The sequence below is a fragment of the Oncorhynchus nerka genome, linkage group LG7 (assembly GCF_034236695.1).
Source record: "Oncorhynchus nerka isolate Pitt River linkage group LG7, Oner_Uvic_2.0, whole genome shotgun sequence".
Taxonomy (NCBI): domain Eukaryota; kingdom Metazoa; phylum Chordata; class Actinopteri; order Salmoniformes; family Salmonidae; genus Oncorhynchus; species Oncorhynchus nerka.
Window position 1 is genome coordinate 41,964,799 of NC_088402.1, and position 20,628 is coordinate 41,985,426.

Here is a 20,628-nt window from a genome sequence, read left to right on the forward strand (position 1 = left end):
GTTTTTAATTCAGCCTTGTCTTTCAATACAGAGCGAGCACTTGTATAAACACATTTACAGCTACTAAAAATGAAAGACCTTGAAATGGGTCCATTTTCAAAGAGCTAAACACGTTCAGGCTATGGTGGATGGCACAATGGAGAAAGCCACGGTATACATGTTGTGCTTATGTTTCTCTGAATAGGGTAGCTATTTGATAAGACTGTCATCGGTGAGGACTGTTAGCAGTCTGGCTGACAGCTAAGGTTGCACAGCACTGTAACATCCTGCCACCTACTGGGTATAGAGGACAAGTGCATCCTAGAGAACTAAGTGGAAGCAATCTTACCCACAAAAAAATTCCATTACAGGAAAAAGTGATAAATGATGTACAATTGGCAAAACAATTGTAGAAATAACATTTTATTTATACAAAATAAAGTGAATATATTGATAAGTTATCAAAACATCACAGCAGGGTAGGCCTACACAAAACACAGCCCTTATTTGAAGTGTTTCTAAAATGAATGGTGGAAAAACAATTGGAACCATTTCCCTGTTTGACTGTTAGATTTGATGGGTATTATGACACATCCACTGTGGGGTTTTATAGTGTACAGTATCAGTTTGTCAAACACCACCTGTTTTCCCAGTGCAAGTTACTCTTGTCTCATCCCACCTTTTCCCTCCCCTTTTCTCCTCCATGCCTCCCCTCCCTCCCTCACTCTCTCCAGCTCAGCCCCAGTGTCTGGGCGATGAAGGAGAAGATGTGAGTATCCTCCAGGATGGCCTTAGCAGTAGGCTTGCCCGCTCCGTGACCGCTGCGGGTGTCCACCCTGACCATGAGAGGCTGGCGCTGCCCGGGGCTGCTGCCCACACCGTGCTGCAGTGTGGCACAGTATTTCAGGGTGTGAAGGGGCACCACCCGGTCGTCATGGTCGGCAGTCAGTAGGAGCATGGCAGGGTAGGCAGCGCCAGTGTGAGGGTTGGGGGGGAGGTTGTGAAGAGGGGAGTACCTGAGGGTGAGAGGGGAGAATGTATTTATTGTACAAATTACGAAGTGCATGTGCAGAGACGCAGTTGTGTTTATGTTCAGTATGTGATGTTTAGTGTGTGTGTGTGTGTGATTGAGTATGCCCGACTTACTCAATGAGCCATTTGAACTGCTCAGGGTGGTCTGCGCAGCCGTAGTCAGTGGTCCAGGCGTGGCCGATGGTAAACTTGTGGAACTTGAGCATGTCCATCACCCCAACTTCAGCCACAGCACAGCCGAACAGGTCCGGACGTTGGTTCACACATGCCGCTGGGTGTGCGTGAGTGAAAGAGTTAAATCTCAGACACACCGGTGTCCGCACAGCAAAGACCTTGGAAGTCGTCAGTCACTCAGCCTTGTTAAAATACTCCAAACCAGGAAGTGGCTGCAGTGTTTGGCAATACATATCCATGTGTATTACTTATGGTCTCGATTCCAAGCTGTCTGAGCTAATGTTGTTATTTTGTAGAAAGCACTTGTTGATGCTAGCCAAATAACTACCTAGCAAGATGACAAAGAACACATTTAATTCACTCTCCATAATCCCATACTGCCAGCCCATAGCAAAATGTTTAGCATATTTGCTACTAGCACAACATTACTAAATAGCTAGCTAAGGACACTGCACTGACTCGGGCAGCTAACACAGGAAGCGGTTTCATGAAAACTAACTAACCCATTGTGTTTTAATGATAACATTAATAATAGCTACAGTGGTTCGCTAGCTTGGAGGAAGTATTTAGTGTTTTGTGCATTGCGCCTGGGCACATAGCTAGCTACCATCCCATAGCCTACGTTGCATATGAAGTGTGACTGGCTCATCCGTGGAGTCAATGCCCTCTTTTTTCCCCTTTTTTGTTGGCTTCCCCACGTGGGGGTTTGTGCTCTCTGACTGGCTCAAAGTCAAGTTGTTGTCCACTATCAAGAATTGAATTGGTAGGTGTTGCTACTGCTCTTACAAAAAAAATAAAAAAAATATGCAGTTTTAAAATGTGCAGTGAAAGTGCAGTAAATGCAATAAACTGTTATTTTGAATGAGGTATTTGCAACATACTTCAATCTTTTTTTAATAAGGGTGGGTTGGCACACAGCAGGTTCTGCTTTTGTTCTAGCAAGTAAAGGAACGGGCTTCCACTGTGATAAGTACATATCGGCAGTGAAATTCTCGGTGTGTTGTGAGAGAGAGAGACCTGTCTTACACTTGTTACACGCATAATTATACTTCTTAAAACATACACCAACTCACTCTTTGACCCTTGCACACACTACAACAACATCCAATCTCGCCTAAATGGCCAATTAAAATAGGGAAGAACACTTTAGTTGGGTTTGTACAATGCCATATGGTTGGCAGTCTTTCTAAATCATGTAGCTTACTACTGTTTAATGTGCTGCGTAATCACTGTATTCATTTAAGCTAAGTAGCTAACTACTATTGGATGGATTTTAAATTAACAATCATACTGAAGATATTAAAAAAATGAAAATAGATAATACAGTAATGAGTGATCGAACTAGGAGACCATTTAGAAAGATGGTCTTAAAACACACACACACACTCTTCCCCATCCCCTCTCCATACCCACGAGCAGTCCCCCATTGGAGGCTCCGTTGATGGCTATGCGGCTGGCTGTGGTGTAGTTCTCTTGGATCAGATACTCTGCTGCACACTGGAAGTCATCAAAGCAATTCATCTTGTTCCCCAGGGTACCACCTAGACAGAGACAGGAATTAAACTCAACAGGATACAGCCATAGTCTATAGATATTATTATATTAATAATATATGCCATTTAGCAGACATTTTTAACCATACATTTTACGTGCAGGTGGACCCGGGAATCGAACCCACTATCCTGGCGTTGCAACTGCCAAAGCAGCACCATGCTCTATCAACTGGGCTACAGAGATAGACTGGGGCTGGATCTCAATAGTCATAACTACAGTAGTTTCCTGCTCATCTTATTTGCTCCACCCAAGGGTGAAAGGTGAAGACAAAATGGTGAAAAGCTGTGCTCGTAAAATAGACTAGCGAATCACAGCCCATAGTTTTAGGTTAAATCAAGCTATTTCTGTGTGTCTTTATGTGGTGAAGATACAATACCTTTGTGCCAGGTCTGTCCGTACTCCCCTCCTCCTCTGATGTTGGCTACAGCCAGGATTCCCCCCAGGTGTCTGACAAACAGCAGGTACGGAACACTGACACACACAGAGAGAGAGGCACAGAGAGAGAGACAGAGAGAGAGGCACAGAGAGAGAGAGGCACAGAGAGAGAGAGGCACAGAGAGAGAGAGGCACACAGAGAGAGAGGCACACAGAGAGAGAGGCACACAGAGAGAGAGGCACACAGAGAGAGAGAGGCACAGAGGCACAGAGAGAGAGGCACAGAGGCACAGAGAGAGAGGCACAGAGGCACAGATAGAGAGGCACAGAGGCACAGATAGAGAGGCACAGACAGATAGAGAGGCACAGAGGCACAGATAGAGAGGCACAGAGGCACAGAGAGAGAGGCACAGAGGCACAGAGAGAGAGGCACAGAGGCACAGATAGAGAGGCACAGATAGAGAGGCACACAGAGAGAGAGGCACAGAGGCACAGAGAGAGAGAGAGAGAGAGGCACAGAGAGAGAGAGAGAGAGGCACAGAGAGAGAGAGAGAGAGAGAGAGAGGCACAGAGAGAGAGAGAGACAGAGAGAGAGAGAGAGAGAGGCACAGAGAGAGAGAGAGAGAGAGAGGCACAGAGAGAGAGAGAGAGAGAGAGCACAGAGAGAGAGAGAGAGAGAGAGGCACAGAGAGAGAGAGAGAGGCACAGAGAGAGAGGCACAGAGAGAGAGAGACACAGAGAGAGAGAGAGACACAGAGAGAGAGAGAGAGGCACAGAGAGAGAGAGAGAGAGAGAGAGAGACAGAGGCACAGAGAGAGAGAGACACAGAGAGAGACACACAGAGAGACACACAGAGAGACACACAGAGAGAGAGAGAGAAACACAGAGAGACACACAGAGAGAGAGAGAGCGTGTCACAGGTGTCACTCAAATCCCACCGACACAGAATACAGGTCATTTGGATGAATTATACTTGTGAATTCCTGGAGGGGAAAGATACATAACGTTCCACTTGAGACTCATGCATTGTGATACTAACTTGTAGTATGGTTGGATGGAGTTCTCAAAACCTCCGTATCCGTACAGGAAGACAGGATGTGATCCGTCCTTCTTTAGACCACGGGCGTGTACCAGGAACATGGGGATTTTAGTTCCATCCTTACTGGGGTAAAACACCTGAAACCCACAACAATGTCATCATACTGAGATTGTCCAGATACTATAAGTCGTTACTGTGCTTGGTTTGCAATCTGCTGTTGTCATACCTGATTGGTCTCATAGTCCTCCTGTTGAATACCCTTCACCTCCACCTGTCTGAACACGGTGGGTTCTGGAGACGCCTGGCTCAGGTCACAGTGGTAGATCACACCTGGGAGGGACACGGACACACAGGGGTTTGAGGTCATGAGGAGGTCAAAGGTTAGAGATGAAGAGAAAGTTGGCAGAGAGGGTACCCAACAGTAGTATTCAAAGTGAGTCTTCTTTGTGTTGAATGATAGCCGTCACTCCATAGTGAGGATATTAACCCTAATGAATCATAATTAGGTGAAAGCACAAAAAAGGAGGCATAAACACTTCAGGTTATGCCAATGAACATCAGCCTCGTCCATAGGTTAGTCCCAATAAATGACATATCCTTTTCATATATCTAACGCTGAATAAGTTGAGTATCCCCTGCGAGGCAGTACAGTACCTGGCGTGGTGAAGGAGGTGAACTTGTAGAAGAAGTCAGAGTGTTTCTTCTTACAGCTGAGACCCACCACAGTGCCCACGTCCAGAGGCAGATCTCTGACCAGACCACCAGTTGACAGCTCATACAACTGCAGGATGTCCTTCACGTCATGGACATAGTTGACCAGCAGGTGGTGCTGGTTCACACAGGCCACAGAGCCTATAGGAACGCAGAGAAAATGCTCACAATGTAGGCTAATTGGTTTCTTTATGAGCATATCAGCAGGTCATTTATTTCTGTTTAAAAACTTGAAGCATTACAACAAAAGCATAATGCACCAACAACCTGGCATATACACTGAGTGTACAAAACATTAGGAACACCTTCCTAATATTGAGTTGCACCCCCCTTTGTCCTCAGAACAGCCTCGATTCGTCGGGGCATGGACTCTACAAGGCGTCGAAAGCGTTCCACAGGGACGCTGGCCCATGTTGTTTCCAATGCTTCCTACAGTTGTGTCAAGTTGGCTGAGAGTGGACCTCTACTCTGAATAGTTCGCTCCATCTCATCCCACAGATGCTCAATTGGATTGAGATCTGGTGACTGGGCAGGCCACTGCAGTAAGCTGAATTTACTGTAATGTTCTTGGAACCATTCCTGGATAATCCTAGCCTTGTGGCATGGGGCATTATCCTGCAGATGGATACACTGCTGCCATGAAGGGATGCACCTGATTGGTAATGATGTTCAGATATCCTGTGGCATGCAAACGTTGCTCCACTTTTATCAAGGGAACCGAGGTGTGCCATGAAATCACACCCCGCACCATCACCACCACCAGCCTGCAATGTTGACACGCAGCATGATGGACGCATGTACTCGTGGTTTCCTCCATACCCAAGTCCTCCCATCAGCGTGAAACAGCAGGAACCGGGATTCATCAGACCAAGCAATGTTTTTCCCATTTTCCAGTGTCCAGTGTTTTTGTTCCTTAGCACCACAGCAGCTGCAGTTTCTTGTTTTTTTTGCTGAAAGAAGTGGAACTCTGTAAGGTCATCGGCTGCCATACTCCATTCGTGTTAATGCACGAGTTGTGCATTCTTTTATGGGTCTTTGGACACCAATGCTGTACTGGACTGTCACTTGACTAACTGTAGTCCATCTGTTACGCTGCTCAATTAGTTTATCATGTATACTCATTTTTCAACGTTACAGTACACTGCTGTTTTTCTATTGTCCAACAGATGGCAGTCTGCCTCTGTACAACATGGAACACAAACTCTGACTCCTTTCACCTCAAGTGGACTTTGTCTAAGATACAGTAACTACACTGGACATTCTAGTAGAGGTCGACCGATTAATCGTCATGGCCGATTAATTAGGGCCGATTTCAAGTTTTCATAACAATCGTTAGTCGGCCTTTTTGGACACCGATTATGGACGATTACATTGCAATCCACGAGGAGACTGTGTGGCAGGCTGAACACCTGTTACGCGAGGGCAGCTAGGAGCCAAGGTAAGTTGCTAGCTAGCATTAAACTTATCTTATAAAAAACAAACAATCTTCACATAATCACTAGTTAACTACACATGGTTGATGATATAAATAGTTTAACTAACTTGTCCTGCGTTGCATATAATCAACGCTGTGCCTGTTTCAACTTCGCCAAAAGGGTGATGATTTAACAAAAGCGCATTCGGGGAAAAAAGCATATTCGTTGCACAAATGTACCCAACCATAAACATCAATGCCTTTCTTAAAATCAATACACACAAGTATATTTCTTTAAATCTACTAGGGAAATTGTGTCACTTCTCTTGCGTTTCAGTGCAAATAGAGTCAGGGTATATGCAACAGTTTGGGCCGCCTGGCTCATTGCGAACTCTGTCCTAACAAAGACCGTAATGAATTTGCCATAATCTTACATAATTATGACATAACATTGAAGGTTGTGCAATGTAACAGCAATATTTAGTCTTAGGGTTCCCACCCATTTGACAAAATACGGAATGGTTCCGTATTTCACTGAAAGAATAAACGTTTTGTTTTAAAAATTATAGTTTCCGGATTTGACTATATTAATGACCTAAGGCTCATATTCTTTGTGTTTATTATAATTAAGTCTATGATTTGATATTGCAGTCTGTCTGAGCGGTGGTAGGCAGCAGCAGGCTCGTAAGCATGAATTCAAACAGCACTTTACTGCGTTTGCGAGCAGCTCTTAGCAATGCTTGAAGCACAGTGCTGTTTATGACTTCAAGCCTATCAACTCCCGAGATCTGGCTGGCAATAGTAAAGTGCCTATAAGAACATCTAATAGTCAAAGGAATATGAAATACAAATGGAACAAAATCCTGCACACCCTGTAGCTCTTCAGAACGGAGGGAGGGTTTGAGACCACTGCTCAAGTTCTCTTACCCAGGACGTCCTTGTCATGCTGGGGTAGGAGGGTCCTCCAGTGGTCCTTGTCTGGTTTCTCCAGGTCAATGTTGATCAGGCAGTAACGAGGGGCGTCCAGGTTGGTGCGGAAGGTGAACACACTGCCCTCGTTGGTGATGTAGGAGTACTGCGCCTCAAAGTTAGCCACCAGCTTCACCCAGGGCAGCAGGCCTATAGGTACAGGTGCAGTCAAATACTGAACAAAAATATCATAAACGCAACAGGTTAATTGTTGGTCCCATGTTTCATGAGCTGAAATAAGAGCCCAGAAATGCTCCATACGGACAAAAAGCTTATTTCTCTCAAATTTTGGGCACAAATGAGTTTCCATCCCTGTTAGTGAGCATTTTATTGGGGGTGGGGTAGTGCTGAGTATTTCTGTCTGCAATAAAGCCCTTTTGTGGGGAAAAACTCATTCTGATTGGCTGGGCATGGCTCCCCTGTGGGTAGGCCTGGCTCCCAAGTGGTGGACCTATGCCTTCCCATGGCTAATCCATAGATTAGGGCCTAGTATTTCAATTGACTGATTTCCTGTAACTGAAATTGTTGCATGTTGCGTTTATATTTTTGTTCAGTATATATTGGCACACTTGCAATATACAATGGAGCAGAATGTGGTTAGAGAGAAATCACCAGTAAACTAGAATCACATTAATTTACATTTTGAATCATTTCGTCCAGGCCATTTGAAAAACCAAAATGTCCGCTTCTCTTCTCTCTCTTGCAGTCGTAAACCCATATACCAAAAGTTGTTTTAATTTCAACACATTTTAGAAGAAAAAGTGAATCATGCAAGGGAGCGAAAATATTGGACCGCATCTGTACAGGACAATAAGAACATTGTCTGATTAAGACGATAGGGACAGACCTGTGATGCCATTGGGCAGCTTCTGCAGGTCACAGTACCACAGCTGGTTGACTGGCTCACAGCCCTCTGTGATGTCCAGCACTGCATACCTGCCGTCATCTGACACCTAGAGAGAGAGAGAGAGAGAGCGAGTGAGTGAGAGAGAGCAAAGCGAGTCTTTACTTACAAACTGAGATCAAATGATAGAAAGAGAAGACGGATCCGGGATTGAGAAAGAGAGGCAAACAAGGTGGAGGAGGGAGACAAAAGTGAGGGAAATGAGAGTGATAGCAGTAGATTTACATGGAGAATGTGGTGTACAACAGGTAGGAAATGGAATGAAAAAAGCATTTGCTCTTCTAAGCCCACCGTTACTCCACTGTGCCATTTTGGATTGTCAGGGAACTCAGCCACCAGGATGTCCTCTGATTGGTTGGTGCCAATCACATGGTAGTAGAGTTTCTGGTTGAGGTTGGATGTAGTCTCTGTGCCTGTGTGGAGAAATGCAGAAAGCTGATTGGGTAACAGCACCTTTAGTGGAGTTGCATCAACTGAATGCATGCGGTTTTCAGGGATACAGCCAATTCAACCTAGCTTCCTTTTCCGCTGAAAACTGGATGTGGGAACTAGGGCTGTGGTAGTCATGTAATTTTGTCAGCCGGTGATTGACCGTTAATTAGCATAAACACAGGGCCTCCCGGGTGGCGCAGTGGTCTAAGCCACTGCATCGCAGCCTGGGTTTGAGCCCAGGCTCTGTCGCAGCCGGCTGCGGCTGGGAGGCCCATGGGGCGGCGCACAATTGGCCCAGTGTCGTCCGGGTTAGGCTGGCAGGGATATCTTTGTCTCATCGCGACTCCTGTGTCAGGCCGGGCCCAGTGCACGCTGATCAGGTCGCCAGGTGTACGGTGTTTTCTCCGACACGTTGGTGCGGCTGGCTTCCCGGGTTGGATGTGCATTGTGTCAAGAAGCAGTGTGGCTAGGTTGGGTTGTGTTTCGGAGGACGCATGGCTCTCGACCTTCGCCTCTCCAGAGTCCGTACCGGAGTTGCAGTGATGAGAGAAGACTGTAACTACTCCCAATTGGATACCATGAAATTGGGGAGAAAAAAGGGGTAAAAAAAGTATAAATAATAATAATTAGCATAAACACGTTTAGCATCTCCGTGCTTCCTAACATAACCTACAAGCCACTAATGCAGATCTTTGGAACATCTACATTTAAAAAAAGTCTAATAAATAAATGTAATACAGCCAGTGGTTCTCAAACTTTTTATAGTCCCGTACCCCTTCAAACATTCAACTTCCAGTGGCGTATGCCCTCTAGCATCACTCTATACGATACATTTAATAAACATAAGAATGAGTGTGAGTTTTTGTCACAACCTGGCTCCTGGGAAGTGACAAAGAGCTCTTACAGGACCAGGGCACAAATAATAAAATAATGAGCAATCATTTTGCTCTTCATTTAACCATCTTACATATAAAACCTAATTTGTTCATCGAAAATTGTGAATAACTCGCCACAGGTTAATGAGACGGGTGTGCTTGAAAAGATGCACATAACTCTGCAACGTTGGGTTGTATTGGAGAGAGTCTCAGTCTTAAATTATTTCCCACACACAGTCTGTGCCTGTATTTAGTTTTCATGCTAGTGAGGGCCGAGAATCCACTCTCACATAGGTACGTGGTTGCAAAGGGCATCAGTGTCTTAACAGCGCGATTTGCCAAGGCAGGATACTCTGAGCGCAGCCCAATCCAGACATCTGGCAGTGGCTTCTGATTAAATAACATTTTCACAGAACCGCTAGTTGCAATTTGGATGAGGCTCTCTTGCTCAGATATCGGTAAGTGGACTGGAGGCAGGGCATGGAAGGGATAACGAAACCAGTTGTTTGTGTCATCCGTTTCGGAAAAGTACCTGCGTAATTGTGCACCCAACTCATTGAGGTGCTTCGCTATATCACATTTGACATTGTCCGTAAGCTTGAGTTTATTTGCACACAAATAAGAAATCATACAATGATGGAAAAACCTGTGTGTTGTTAATACAGACAGAGAAGAGCTCCAACTTCTTTATCATAGCCTCAATTCTGTCCCGCACATTGAATATAGTTGCGGAGAGTCCCTGTAATCCTAGATTCAGATCATTCAGGCAAGAAAAAAAACATCACCCAGATAGGCCAGTCGTGTGAGAAACTCGTCATCATGCAAGAGGTCAGACAAGTGAAAATGGTCAAAAAAACTAAGCTCTCAATTAAAAATACTTTGCCACTTGATAACCAGCGCAATTCTGAATGTTGTAAAAGCGTTACATGGTCGCTGCCCATATTGTTGCATAGTGCAGAAAATACACGAGAGTTCAGGGGCAAAGCTAACCATTTTCACTGTAGTATCCAAAATGTCTTTCAAGCTGTCAGGCATTCCCTTGGCAGCAAGAGCCTCTCGGTGGATGCTGCAGTGTAACCAAGTGGCGTTGGGAGCAACTGCTTGCACGTGCGTTACCACTCCACTATGTCTCCCTGTCATGGCTTTAGCGCCATCAGTACAGATACCAACACATCTTGACCACCAAAGTCCATTTGATGTCACAAAGCTGTCCAATACTTTAAAAATATCCTCTCCTGTTGTCCTGGTTTCCAGTGGCTTGCAGAAGAGGATGTATTTCTTAATTGACCCCCCATAAACATAAAGGATATGTACCAGGAGCTGTGCCAGGTCCGCCCTGTCTGTTGACTCATCCAGCTGTAACGCATAGAATTCACTGGCTTGTATGCGAAGCAGTAATTGTTTCAAAACATCTCCTGCCATGTCACTGATGTGTTGTGAAACAGTGTTGTTTGATGAAGTCATTGTCTGTATAGTTTTTTGGGGCCTTTTCCCCCAGCATTGTCCGAGCCATATCCGCGGCAGCAGTAAGAATTAAGTCCTCCACAATACTATGGAGCTTGCCTGTCCAAGCCACTTGGTATCTCACCATATAAGACGCTTCTAGACCCTTCTTATTAATAGTATCTGTTGCTTTTATACATGTCTTACTACTCGAAAGTCATCTTAATTCTCGCTCAAAAAACTCCTGTGGCTTATTTTTCAAATTGTCATGTTTAGTTTTTAAATGTCTGCACAAGAGTGAAGGTTTCACTGAGTTGTGAGATAGTACTTTTACACATAAAACACACTGTGGCTGAGGAAAGGCACTACCGGTACTCCCAATATAAATAAACCCCAAATAATTGTAGTTCTCATCATATTTGCGCCTCTTCGATGGTCCAACGTCCCTGCCTGTTGTTCGGTGCTTTTCAGGGGTAAAGGGGCAGTAGCTCTTCGACTGCATCAGACACAACTGTCTATGCTAGCTGTGCTAACAACAAATGTAGAGTTACTGATGCTAGCATTGGATGTGCTCGTGGAAGCAGAACAACTTGTGTCGTCGACAGGTGCGGGTACAGGTGTAGGACTGCTGGTATCTCTACATCTCTACCAGTAGAGCTGGTATGTGTCTCTATGGACACGGGCCTAACTTTTTTTTAAAAACCATTTATCCATTTTTGAGCAAACGGAATGAGCAGCAACGTTTGGCTACATACGGACCGTTAGTGGAATTCCCGTGAGAGAGTAACGGTTAATGTGATTGGATGTTAATTATATGATATGAAGAAAATGTAGTCTATTTCAGAAGAACAGAATAGCATACTCTAAGTTGTCCTTATGTTAGGTCCTGATATGGCTTATGCCATATGGCTGTGGGCTACACTAGTTCATTTAGCAGACAAGATTTGCTTCAAATTCCATGGCATTATTTTTATTATTTTATAGTATGAAGAATACAATTGAATATAGATGAATAAAATAGACAGGATATTTTCCCCAAATGATTTCAAAGGAAGTGCGCACATGCTGCTATTCCGTGTTGAGCGGTTAAGAACGAAACTGGTCCTCCTATATGCTTGATTTAGAGTTATTTATGTAACTTTCGTTGTGGTACAAACATTGGGATATGTGTTTATGTTTAATATATTCTAAGGCTGCATGATGGGACTCTAATAATGATTTGAAAAAAGTCGCAAGCTGCACACACTTTATCAGTCTCTCATTCACACTTTGACAAGCACTTGATAATATTCTCACCAGGCCTCTAATTTCCCAGCGGCATCCCTCTTGTGTGACCATAATGCCCCCTAAAAAATCCATACCTTTTGTGGACAAAGTAGCCGTTGTGCCCTTGGGCTGAATATAATAGGCTAATTATAATTTCCTTCTCCTGGCTGCCGTGCTCTGGCTGCCGCACCTCTCACTCACATGGCTCTGTCAGATGTAGATCCCAAATTAACACAACCACTCGCATCAACAACAAAAAACTTTTAAAAGCAATGAGGTTGATCGTTTAGCTTAAAATGTTGATAAACTATTAGGTCATTCTTTCACATTATAAGCGCAGCAAGCAAAAATGTTCCAAAATGGAATCAATTAGAGGGAAAACACTTTTCTCGAAAGTGACGGCAAAATGCGATTATGCATGTAATGGTGCATTTCTATGGTGAAAATGATCTTCCTCAAACTTCAAACTCTTGCACAGCCTATGTATACCAGTTAGGCTCTACATCGGTTATAAATAGGATTAATGTGCTTCATTTTAAGAAGTTACTTGGCCACTTTAGTTGTGATACAAACCTTATCAAAACCTATAGGCGAGGATACATAAGGTGTGCGACTATGATTTGAAAAAGTTGAGCTGTTTCATGCCTTATTAATGCACAATGCCTTAATGCACAAGCTGTGCATCATTCACAAGTGACAGGCTGATATTGTCACCCATCAGACTATTCTTCATTTAATGTTATCTTTACATATACTAAATAATATATGTGTGATATTACTTGATTTAGAATGGACCATTATCATGCCCCTGTCAGGGGCATGGAAAAAATAATAATGGTTAATGGTTCATTTTCATGCCAGCCATGTTGCGTAACATGAGCTCATGAAATGTTCAATTACATTTGCATTGATGTCAGAGAGATAAGAACAGGCCTGGGCAACTCCAGTCCTCGGGGCCAGATTGGTGTCACGCTTTTGCCTCAGCTAACACACCTGACTCCAATAATCAACTAACCATGATCTTCAGTTTAAATCAGCTGTGTTTGCTAGGGATGATGGGGGAACAGTGTGACACCAACAGGCCCCAGAGGACTGGAGTTGCACAGGCCTGGATTAGAGCTACAATAGAGTGCTGAGTACCGGGCAGTTAGCAAGTTTGGTAGGCTACTAATGACCATCGGTAGCATCAGAGCTTGGAGAAGCCTAATTACCATGGCTAAACGGCCACGTGGCATTTAACTGCCGTCATGACTCATGACCGCCGGTGTGGCGGTAATATGGTCACTTTAACAGCCCTAGTGGGAACTCCGCTCAGGCATTTATTTTACGCCTGCTACATCGGGTTAAGGTAACACTGATCAGGGGTGATTGATGATTGGTGGAAACACACTGAGAGAGATATTTGGTAACAGCGTTATTTTACGTTCTAGGCATGGGGGAGAAAATGTGTTACGAGACATTATCATTTAGAAGATTGTCTACACTTCCTCTTTCTCGTTTTCTATTCTCCCAGTCGGTATTAAATACAACGTTTTGGCTCCGCCCGCCTGTGGGGAAACCCCAATGGCTCAGAGCAAAAACTTGACAGTCAATTACAAAACTACATTTAAGAAAAGTACAACCTGTCTAAAGATGACATTTTCAACATTGCCTGCTCCCAAGCGTTCTCACCTTAGAAAAACATACTATTGTACGGCTTCCCTCATGCCCCTTTTCGTGATGGCACTAACTAACGTTAGCCACGTCAGTGAGTGAGTGAGTGGTTAAAAAAGTGAGTGGAGTTAAAAAACACTATACTAAACTATACTAAACCAATAACTGTAAATTTCGTATCTGTGATTAAAGGTTTTCCACACACATGCAGTGCCTTCAGAAAGTATTCAGACCCCTTGACTTTTCCATATTTTGTTACGTTACAGCCTTATTCTAAAATTCATTACATCGTTTTTTCTCTCTGTCTACACACAATACCTCATAATGAAAAAGATAAACATTTGTTTTTATCCATTTATATATATATATATATATATATTTTATATATTTATATAATATTACATTTGCATAAGTATTCAGACCCTTTACTCAGTACTTTGTTGAAGCACCTTTGGCAACGATTACAGCCTCCTGTCTTCCAGTGTATGACGATACAAGCTTGGCACACCTGTATTTGGGGAGTTTCTTCCATTCTCCTCTGCAGATCCTCTCAAGTTCTGTCAGGTTGTATGGGGAGCGTCACTGCACAGCTATTTCCAGGTCTCTCCAGAGATGTTTGATCTGGTTCAAGTCCAAACACTGGCTGGACCACTCAAGGACATTCAGAGACTTGTCCCGAAGCCACTCCTGCGTTGTCTTGGCTGTGTGCTTAGGGTTGTTGTCCTGATGGAAGGTGAACCTTTGCCCCAGTCTGAAATCCTGAGGGCCTCTGGAGCAGGAGCGGCATCATTTTAGGATCTCACTGTACATTGCTCTGTTGATCTTTGCCTCGATCCTGACTAGTCTCCCAGTTGCTGAAAAACATCCCACAGCATGATGCTACCACCACCATGCTTGATGGTGCCAGGTTTCCTACAGACGTGCCTTTTGGCAAACTCATAGCGGGCTGTCATGTGCATTTTACTGAGGAGTGACTTCCGTCTGGTCACTCTACCATAACGGCCTAATCCCATCTCCACAGAGAAACTCCAGAGCTCTGTCAGAGTGACCATCCATCGGGTTCTTGGTCACCTCCCTGACCATGGCCCTTCTCCCCCGATTGCTCAGTTTGGCTGGGGCGGCCAGCTCAAGGAATAGTTTTAGTGGTTTCAAACTTATATCATTTTAAGAATGATGGAGGACACTGTGTTCTTGGGGACCTTCAATGCTGCAGAAATGTTTTGGTACCCTTCCCCAGATCTGTGCCTAGACACAATCCTGTCTCACAATTCATTCGACCTCATGGCTTGGTTTTTGCTCTGACAGGCACTGTTAACTGTGGGACCTTATATAGACAGGTGTGTGCCTTTCCAAATAATTTCCAATCAATTTAATTTACCAGAGGTGAATTCCAATCAAGTTGTAGAAAAGTCTCAAGGGGCGGCAGGTAGCCTAGTGGTTAGAGCATTGGGCCAGTAACCAAAAGGTTGCTAGATCGAATCCCTGAGCTGACAAGGTAAAAATCTGTCGTTCTGCCCCCCAAAGCAGTTAACACACTGTTCCTAGGCTGTCATTGTAAATAAGAATTTGTTCTTAACTGACTTGCCTAGTTAAATAAAGGTGAAATAAAAAATTAATGTAAAAAAAGGTTGATCAATGGAAACAGGATACACCTCAGCTCAATTTCAAGTCCCATAGCAAAGATTTGGAATAAATAAGTTATTTCTGTTTTTTTTGTTTTTAATACATTTGCAAAAATGTCCAAAAACCTGTTTTTGCTTTGTCATTATGATTGATGAGAGATGTTTTATTTATTTAATCCATTTTTAGAATAAGGCTGTAATCTAACAAAATGCGGAAAAGGTCAAGCGGTCTGAATACTTTCCAAAGGCCCTGTACATTAGCTACATGTACCCTACTTGGACACTGAGTCACCACAATTTCCCACTCTCCCATAGCGAATAGTCTGAAGCCACAGGGCTCTTCTCACAGGCTCTATTTCCCTATGTAGAAGTATTGACCTGGTTACATGTACATTGAACAACACGGCAGCTTTTCGGCATGTTTTGATATTTCTAGATATCTCAACATCAACTACAAAAAAAAATGTTTTTTTTTACAATGATGGGAAAGAATGTTTGTTTTTCCCAATTTGTGAGAGTGGTTGAGGGGAATTCCTTCTTATTATGACATGAATACCGAGTATTTCTGCCCTCCACCCACATGCACTGTGCATGTATCTTCGCTTGTGTACGTACGTACTTTTACAATAGGTGTGTGTGTTTCAATGTATCTGTGCAGTTGAACACTATTTTGTGCTGTATACAGTAGATAACATATACATGTGTTTGTGTATGTTTGTGTGCCTGTGTGTGTGTCTCACCATCAGCCTTGCCGTCCTGCCGGGGGTAGCAGTTATAAAACACTCCGCGGGCATCGTGGGTCCAGGCCAGGCAGCTGAACTTCACCCTGTCCAGGACATCAGGCAGCTTCGTGAGGTCATCAGCCTTCAGGAAGTGCACCGTCACCCAGTCGGAGCCGCTGGAGCTCAGGCCGTACGCAAAGTACTCGCACTCCTCCGATAGGCGCCCCACTAGAAGGGGAGAGGAAGGGGAAGATGAGAGAGGCAAGGATAGAAGAAGAATAGACATGACATTATGTGTGATATTCAAGTGTATAATGTAGTCCTATCATTGATGTTTTTGTGTTTTAGCAATGTACTCCCCCTTTGTCACAGCAATCAAATCTAATAACAAAGGAAGAATGTACATGGCTTGACAAGAGAGGGGTGGGGGGGGGGGGGGGGAGTTGTGAGGGCTCAGGTTGAGACAGACAAAGTTACGGTGTGTTTGTGTGTATTACAGTAACCAGGAGCTCACTCTTCAAGGCTACAGTCCCATCCTCAGACAGTGTGTTTGGGTCAAAGAAGACTGTGGCTGGTCCATCCAGAGAGTCCTGCACATAGAGTGCATCCTGGTTCTGCAGGCCCTGGTTATGGAAGTAGAAATACCTACAGAGGAAACACACAGTAACACCGGTTACGTCATGGAGAGCATCAAACACACATATGTACTCTTTATACAGTGTATAACAACCCAACCAGTGGAATAACCTGTATGTGACATATAATAATGGCAGTATGTACCTGTAGTTACCTCTTTTGCCCTCAATTTTGTGAATTTTCTTGGGAAACAGAAACAACAGTAATCAGGCTTTTGCTCCAGCCCAGCACTGAATCTGTTGATTCAGCTCATCAACTGATTCCTAACCTGTTCTTGTAAGGGCAGCTGCATTTTAGTTAACATGTTTCCTCTCTTGTAGGGGCAGCTGTAATTTAGTTCCTACCTGTTTCCTCGCTAAAAGGGGCAACTGTATTTTAGTTCCTACTTGTTTCCTTGCTAAAAGAGGCAACTGTATTTTAGTTCCTACCTGTTTCCTCGCTTATAGGGGCAGCTGTAATTTAGTTCCTACCTGTTTCCTCGCTTTTAGGGGCAGCTGCATTTTAGTTCCTACCTGTTTCCTCTCTTGTAGGGGCAGCTGTATTTGGGGTAGTCATAGAGCTCAGTTAGCCGCTGGTGAAACTGAGGCCTGACCGCACACTGCTCCAGGAATGGCATGGTCAGCTTATTCTGCTCCTCCACAAAGGCCTGGGCAAACACATGCACACACACGTCAGAGTTCAGGAACAGGTTAGAACTATAATGTTGCAATTCATCCCTCGTTATTGTGTATTTTCCATCACAATCACCTTTGTTTCGTCACTGTCAGGATCTTCCAACCAGGCATAAGGGTCATATATCTTAACCCCATTGTAGTCATCTACCTACAGGATTAAAAACAACACTTAAGTATTGCAATACACACTAAAAAACACACTTACGTTGCACACAATGTTTGAAAAGGATGAATCACTACCGCACCTGTCCAGCAGAGTTGCATAGAATGAATGTCAGTAAATCATCTTATGTTACATTTAATGGGGTATGGTGTGGCAATTTCCAATTAAAAAAAGATAACGTAAGAACAACACAACTGACTGATTTATGGCCTATAGCATAGTGTACATCCCTCTGGCTAAAGACTAAATTAATGCAACAGTTCCTCAGAACTACAGGCCTTCGGTAGAGCCCGCAGCAGGAACAGTATCTCACTGGTTATTTTATTACCTTGAAGCTAGAATCTTTAGTTACTACATTAAAAAAAAATATATATATATATATATATATATATATATACACTGCTCAAAAAATAAAGGGAACACTAAAATAACACATCCTAGATCTGAATGAATGAAATATTCTTATGATATACTTTTTTCTTTACATAGTTGAATATGCTGACAACAAAATCATACAAAAATTATCAATGGAAATCAAATTTATCAACCCATGGAGGTCAAAATGAGGCTCAGTAGTGTGTGTGGCCTCCACGTGCCTGTATGACCTCCCTACAACGCCTGGACATGCTCCTGATGAGGTGGCGGATGGTCTCCTGAGGGATCTCCTCCCAGACCTGGACTAAAGCATCCTCCAACTCCTGGACAGTCTGTGGTGCAACGTCGCGTTGGTGGATGGAGCGAGACATGATGTCCCAGATGTGCTCAATTGGATTCAGGTCTGGGGAACGGGCGGGCCAGTCCATAGCATCAATGCCTTCCTCTTGCAGGAACTGCTGACACACTCCAGCCACATGAGGTCTAGCATTGTCTTGCATTAGGAGGAACCCAGGGCCAACCACAACAGCATATGGTCTCACAAGGGGTGATCTCATCTCGGTACCTAATGGCAGTCAGGCTACCTCTGGCGAGCACATGGAGGGCTGTGCGACCGCCCAAAGAAATGCCACACCACACCATGACTGACCCACCGCCAAACCGGTCATGCTGGAGGATGTTGCAAGCAGCAGAACGTTTTCCACGGCGTCTCCAGACTGTCACGTCTGTCACGTGCTCAGTGTGAACCTGCTTTCATCTGTGAAGAGCACAGGGCGCCAGTGGCGAATTTGCCAATCTTGGTGTTCTCTGGCAAATGCCTAACGTCCTGCACGGTGTTGGGCTGTAAGCACAACCCCCACCTGTGGATGTCGGGCCCTCATACCACCCTCATGGAGTCTGTTTCTGACCTTTTGAGCAGACACATGCACATTTGTGGCCTGCTGGAGATCATTTTGCAGGGCTCTGGCAGTGCTCCTCCTGCTCCTCCTTGCACAAAGGCGGAGGTAGCGGTCCTGCTGCTGGGTTGTTGCCCTCCTACGGCCTCCTCCACGTCTCCTGATGTACTGGCCTGTCTCCTGGTAGCGCCTCCATGCTCTGGACACTACACTGACAGACACAGCAAACCTTCTTGCCACAGCTCGCATTGATGTGCCATCCTGGATGAGCTGTACTACCTGAGCCACTTGTGTGGGTTATAGACTCCGTCTCATGCTACCACTAGAGTGAAAGCACCGCCAGCATTCAAAAGTGACTAAAACATCAGCCAGGAAGCATAGGAACTGAGAAGTGGTCTGTGGTCCCCACCTGCAGAACCACTCCTTTATTGGGGGTGTCTTGCTAAATGCCTATAATTTCCACCTGTTGTCTATTCCATTTGCACAACAGCATGTGAAATGTATTGTCAATCAGTGTTGCTTCCTAAGTGGACAGTTTGATTTCACAGAAGTGTGATTGACTTAAGAGTTACATTGTGTTGTTTAAGTGTTCCCTTTATTTTTTTGAGCAGTATATGTATACCCATTGATTCTTGAAGAATATAACTTATAAATGCCTCATGAGCTTAGTTCAACTGTGGTACCCCATCAAAACCCAAATACAAGATCATTTTACTCCAATGTTAGTAAACAATGCACATTAAAACAAACACTGTATAGCCTCAAAACATAGTTGAAACAATATTTGTTTTGTGATGGATGGTCAGTCTGCATCCATACCGGTCTATGAATTATTGTGGTTACATTTCTCCAGGCCCATCCCTCCGCTTTTTACCAAAACACAGGCTTTGTTATTGTTCCAAATAATGATTCTAGCTTTAATCTCATGACATTTCCCCTGTATAAAAGCAGTATAAAGATAAACGCCATAATTCGACATTTTTTTCAGGGTTACTCAGCTCAGCCACACTGGTTTTGCACGCAGTGAGGGCCTGCTCTTTTTTGCTCTCTCATCCTGCAATCTCTTCCTTCTTGTGCGCGGCGCCTACCACTTTAAGAATGGGCGAGAAGAGGTTGAAAGTTTGAAAGCGCTGTTGGAATTTGACACCGACCTTACTCTCATCTCTCCGAGCTGCCGGGTACTTAAATGCCATGGCGCAGTGTTTAAATGTGTTCTTATGTCTCTTCAAAGCCGTCCGTCTGTTTTACTTTCTTTGTCTGTCCGCCTGTCTGTCCGTACCACTACTCCACACGCTGCGTGACTCAGTGACAGGATGCCCGAAGTGAAAGTGAAAGCATGTTCCCCTCTATTGTTATGACGGTTCACTAGTTACCACAGCCACAAGGTCAACATGGTCTCTTATCGTTAAAAAAAAATCATGAAAACAGACACTTGATTTTTTTTGGTCCTAATTTAAGTATAGGCATAAGGTTAGCACTGCGGTTTGGATCAGGATTAGGTTTAAAATGGGATGTTATGAAGATCATTTGCAGAAATAGGCGGGGTTTATGACGTTGTGGCTGTGTTAACTAGTGACTATAGGGTTCACAAACTGACATGGGCAAAGATTTGTTATAACTAATGCCGCGTTCAAGTGCTAGTCGGAACTAGGAAACTCAGAAATATCCTACTTGTAAAATCGGTTGAGCGCTGCACGTGTATAACTACAACCATTTAGCA

The 20,628-nt window shown here is 44.1% G+C and overlaps 1 protein-coding gene across 1 annotated transcript; it reads right to left on the bottom strand.

Moving 5' to 3' along the window:
- Positions 1–386: 386 nt before the first annotated feature.
- On the bottom strand, positions 387–20,246 carry LOC115131703 (prolyl endopeptidase-like). The gene is made up of 15 exons (XM_029663640.2): positions 20,060–20,246; positions 17,548–17,622; positions 17,313–17,446; positions 16,679–16,809; positions 16,183–16,392; positions 8,443–8,564; positions 8,095–8,200; positions 7,206–7,397; positions 4,808–5,005; positions 4,380–4,483; positions 4,154–4,290; positions 3,116–3,210; positions 2,595–2,726; positions 1,126–1,282; positions 387–995 (listed from the first exon to the last, which is right to left on the bottom strand). The coding sequence occupies exons 1-15, from the start codon at positions 20,099–20,101 to the stop codon at positions 701–703; spliced, it is 2,130 nt and encodes a 709-aa protein (XP_029519500.2). The 5' UTR covers positions 20,102–20,246; the 3' UTR covers positions 387–700.
- Positions 20,247–20,628: the final 382 nt, after the last annotated feature.

Coding starts and splice junctions, on each gene's coding strand:
- LOC115131703 (XM_029663640.2), bottom strand. CDS start 20,101: ATGGCATTTAAGTACCCGGCAGCTCGGAGAGATGAGAGTAAG. Junction 5,006..7,205: donor GCATGACAAGGACGTCCTGG/GTAAGAGAACTT, acceptor GCGTTCCTATAG/GCTCTGTGGCCTGTGTGAAC. Junction 4,291..4,379: donor AGGACTATGAGACCAATCAG/GTATGACAACAG, acceptor TGTGGGTTTCAG/GTGTTTTACCCCAGTAAGGA.